The sequence below is a fragment of the Erinaceus europaeus genome, chromosome 9 (genome assembly GCF_950295315.1).
Source record: "Erinaceus europaeus chromosome 9, mEriEur2.1, whole genome shotgun sequence".
Classification (NCBI taxonomy): Eukaryota; Metazoa; Chordata; class Mammalia; order Eulipotyphla; family Erinaceidae; genus Erinaceus; species Erinaceus europaeus.
In genome coordinates this window covers 17,760,568-17,765,088 of record NC_080170.1, presented here as the reverse complement: position 1 = coordinate 17,765,088, position 4,521 = coordinate 17,760,568, and the positions used below count along the sequence as shown (strand labels likewise).

The following is a 4,521-nucleotide window of genomic DNA, read 5'->3' as shown; positions in this document are numbered from 1 at the left end:
ATGAAACAAGAAGAGGGAGTGGAGGAAAACTATGTGTATCAATTCTTATCAAAAGCTGCACCTCTAAATAGAAACTCTGGGTATCAGGAAGGCAGTTTTGTTTCAACACCTTTAAACTGAGTATCTGGCAAAATGCAAGGATGTTGTGTCTCTCTCTGGTTTGGGGTGATCTCCAGGGGAAAGGTAACGGACTGGTTCTTTCTCGCTCATGACAAGAGTGACACGAAGTAAAAGAGCTAACATGAGCTCCTCAGCATGTTAACTCAGAACTCATTTATTATCAAGGTGGACATGAATTAAATAGAAAAACAAACGAAGGGAATATTACTGAAATATGTCAGAAATTACAGGTTTCTTAATGTTCGGCATGTGCCTAAGGTAGGGGGCTGGTATGACAGGAATTGATGAGATACAAGACAGTTATTCTCCATGACACAAGCAACTTAATTATCCAAAGGTATTTGCGAGAAGCATAGGGGTTAAACCAGTAGGGTGAGACAGAGAGAAAATGGATATCAAAAAGCCATATAGTTTGGAATTTCTTGTCTGGGGTCTTAGGTATGTGATGAAGTGTGTGATAAGGTGTGTTCTTCTGTGATCAGAAGGTGACTTTGAATAAGTGAATCTTCGGCCATGTGGCCTGCAGTTAATGGAGGGAAGTACTGGGGTTTCTGTGGGCCTGAGAATCAAGAAGGAAAGAACCAAGTCTGAGTTTCCCCCCTTTTGCTCACCTCAGTTGAGAGAGACTTACCAAGAGGTTATCTTCTCAGACCTCTATCCAAGGATGGGGGTGATTCTCCCTAAGCTCTATTAGGCTTACACAGAGTCCCAACATCACCTCCTTATTTCTTTAATTAATGAACAGTGTTTATGGATCAATGTCAGTTAGAGCATTTCTTTCCTCTAAAGGAATACGAGTGTAAGGGTGAACAGTGATCCTGAATTATGTCATGTATGCATTTCTTGAGGAATTGAATGAGGCAAGGAGCAATCAGCGATAGAGCTACCATAGCTAGCAAAGGGCCTAGGAGAAGCAGAAGCCAAGCAGTTAAAGGAGAAGAGAACCAGGAGTTAGTATTGAAAGGGGAAAAAGGAATTCTTACTATCATGGCTGAGTTTGTGCAAGATATTAACATTTCAGTTTTACAAATCTAATTTCATTTATAAAATAAACAACATTTTTCTAGACAAAGGTCACACTGTTTAGCATAAATCAAGTCCAAACCATGGCAGTTCTGGAGTACCACCTTGGCAAGGGAGTTTATCTGTCTCTGGAGAGACTCCAGGCTGTCAGAGGTGAAGTCAAATGGACTGTTGAAGCTGATTTTCCATGCATCCAGCAGCATAGAGAGATTGTCCCAAAGTCCACCAGCAAGTCTAAGGGAAGCAGTCAGTTGATGTGATGGCCAGGGGAAGAAACAGCATGTCTGGTCCTCTGGTGGTCGTCAGCATCAACTGATAAAATTCTTCTTAATAGAGGATCAGCTGTGGAATAAGCGAAACTAGGAGGCGAGGACCAGGTAGAGAAGAATTGACATGAAAATATAGGGTGGTGTTGCACCAAAACACAAACAGAGAAGATGCATACACATTAGAATTCAAGGTGAGGTTCCTTGAACATCCATCGAGGAACATTGGGAGAAAAGAAGAGGTCAATAAACATGTAAGGATGAAGAGTCAATGAATTCTATATAAAGAGGAATTGAACTCAGAGGTGGTAGGCCAGCAGAGAGAGAAGATTTGGATAGGCTGGTGAGGTTAGCTGGAGTATACACTGGCATGGTATCCTTTATGGTAAGGACTTGCCAACAGGGACTCTGCATTTTGCAAGAGCAATAATGTCATCCACCGTAATAAAAGGAAAACAAACATGGACATCAAGTGTTGAAAAAAGAAAAACAAAAAAAAATGTCTCTATGACTGGAAAATTGGGTGGCTTTGTCAATGAGATATAATGGACAATTTGAATTTTGTAAATATTAAAAAGGTTTAGTATAGTTACTTCATTGACACTTTAGCCAACTGAATACTGGGGGGTGCATTCCCCTTCTTTTTTTAATTAATTGAGCTTAAGAGTTATAGTTTTGAGAATACTGTAACGTGGATATATCTATTGAAGCAAAACAGGAGAGCATATGGCTCATAAGGTTTTTGAGCTTTTTTCTGTTTGAGCTGTAGCCCACATAAATTTATAAAAAGTACCAATTGGGAAAAAAATGTTTTTGTTTACTGAATATGGGCAGGTGATTTACATCAATATGCTAGAAGCTTTGATAAGCAAAGATTCTAACAAGCCAAGTGTAAAATTGTTTAAGTGATAAAAAAATAGTAAGCATTTTATCATGTCAACACATTAGGTATTGGCTTTCTATAACATACTGGTATATTTTAATAAAGAGCCTTCTAAAATCATATGAAGGAACTCAAGCCAATTCTAACCATTAAACTTCTAACTTGGTACACATTATTTTCTCTCTTAAGTAAATAATTATATGTACAATCTGCACATGAAGAAGATGTGTGTGTGTTAGAAATGAGTTTTGCACATGTATATATGTGTGTGTTAGAATATGCACATGAATATGTGTGTGTGTGGTAGAAATGAGTTTTGTCCTAAATATCTGAGGCTAAGAACACTATGAAAGATAACTAATATCTCTAAATCAGAACTACAGAAGGGCAAGTGCTTCTCATGGAAGCATGGAAGAAATTGAGACCTTGCAAGAGCCACAAGAGAAAAAAGCAGAAAAGATAAGTGGATATGAAAGCTGAACAAGATGAAGACAAGGAGGAGAAGGAGAAGAAAAATAGTAGAAGAAGAAAAGTGGTGGAGGAACAGAAAGAGAAAAATAGGAAGAAGAAAACAATGCTAACAGACTTTTCAGCTTAAGCAATGAGTCAGATAAGGGAAATAAGCAAAAGGAAAATCTGCAGAGATGTGGTTGGGAAAATATCAACAACAGTATAAGGACACAGAGGAATAAAAATGAAAGGACCACAGAACCAAGGTAACTTAACAGACTCAGGCTCTAACTCTTCTAATTATCGATTAGCCTAATATAGTAGAAATTTGAAAGAAAAAGTCTATTTGGGGATGCTGACTTTTCTAGGGACTAACAATACAATTTGCTCTATGAATTCTCCCCAGGAATACATCCAGGAGAATTGGACATTCTGCTTAATATCCGCCTTGCTGAGATGATGTTCTACCACAAAAGGCTCTTCTGAGAGCTCCCTTCACCTCCCTGTTCCTCAGGCTATAGATGATGGGGTTTAGCATTGGGGTAATAACTCCATACAACATGGCGATGAGTCTGTCTCTGGCTGGAGAGTGTTGGCTGGAGGAGGGACGAATATAAGTAAATATTGTTGTGCCATAGAACAAGCAGACCACCAGGAGGTGGGAGGCACAGGTGGAGAAAGCTTTGCGCTTCCCTTCCCCAGACTGGATCTTCAGGATGGTGGAGATGATATAGATGTAAGAGATGAAGGAGAGCAGGTAGGCACCAACCCCCAGGACTCCTCCTATCACTAAAACCTGCATCTCTGCAACATAGGTGGATGAGCATGAGAGGGCCACCACTGGGGGGATGTCACAATAGTATTGATTCACCTGATTGGACTTGCAGAAAGTCAGATTGAATGTAGCCACCGTGTGAATTAGAGAGTTGAGAAATCCTGCTGCCCAGGTGCCCACTGTCAGCTGGATACAACGAACCCTGGTCATAATGAGGGTGTAATGGAGAGGAAAACAAATGGCCACATACCTGTCATATGCCATGACAGCAAGAAGGAAGACTTCAGTTCCTACCAGTGCCACAAGGAAATAGAGTTGCAAGACACAGCCAACAAAGGAAATGTTGTTCTTTTCAGTCAAGAGGTTTTCCAGCATCTTTGGTACAGTGGCCGATGGACAAGATATGTCAAGGACAGACAGATTTGCCAAAAAGAAGTACATGGGTGTATGTAGTTTTTTCTCAATGCCAATGGCCAAGAGGATGGCCCCATTTCCCAATAACGTGATTTGATAGATGAGGGCAAAGACCACAAAGAGAGGGTAACGCACTTCAGAAAGGTCTGAAAGACCTATGAGGATAAACTGAGTCATGGTGGTGAGATTGTAGGCCTCCATCTCCTCTCTCTACTGACTTCTTTCTGAGGAGAGTGGAGGCAAGACTAAGTTAAAGAAAAATGTCCAAGAGCCTAGCGATGATAAATTTGGAAAATAGTTGATTCACGCTGCTGCTGAATTGTTATGGTTATATGATTATAATTAGGCATTTCAGTTACTAGAATTTCTGTTAAAACAGTTTCCTGTAATTGAGTAAATTGTTGTGGAAACATATCCTAAATGAGAACACTATACAAGCAATAAAAATAAGTGAAATCATTCCACCTGTGACTGTGTGAAAAAGCTTGAGGATATTATGGTAAGTAAAATAAATCAAAAGGCAAAAGGCAGAAGAAGTAAAGAAAATGAACTGATAAAAACTAAGCAGAAACAGAGTGTCAGGCTCTTGA

At 39.7% G+C, this 4,521-nt stretch overlaps 1 protein-coding gene across 1 annotated transcript; it reads right to left on the bottom strand.

Annotated features, from left to right (window-relative positions):
* Window positions 1–3,178: 3,178 nt before the first annotated feature.
* Window positions 3,179–4,132, bottom strand: LOC103127080 (olfactory receptor 5V1-like). Its single transcript, XM_007537998.2, has one exon. The coding sequence runs from the start codon at window positions 4,130–4,132 to the stop codon at window positions 3,179–3,181; it is 954 nt and encodes a 317-aa protein (XP_007538060.1).
* Between the last annotated feature and the right edge of the window lie 389 nt (window positions 4,133–4,521).

Coding starts and splice junctions, on each gene's coding strand:
- LOC103127080 (XM_007537998.2), bottom strand. CDS start 4,132: ATGGAGGCCTACAATCTCACCACCATGACTCAGTTTATCCTCATAGGT.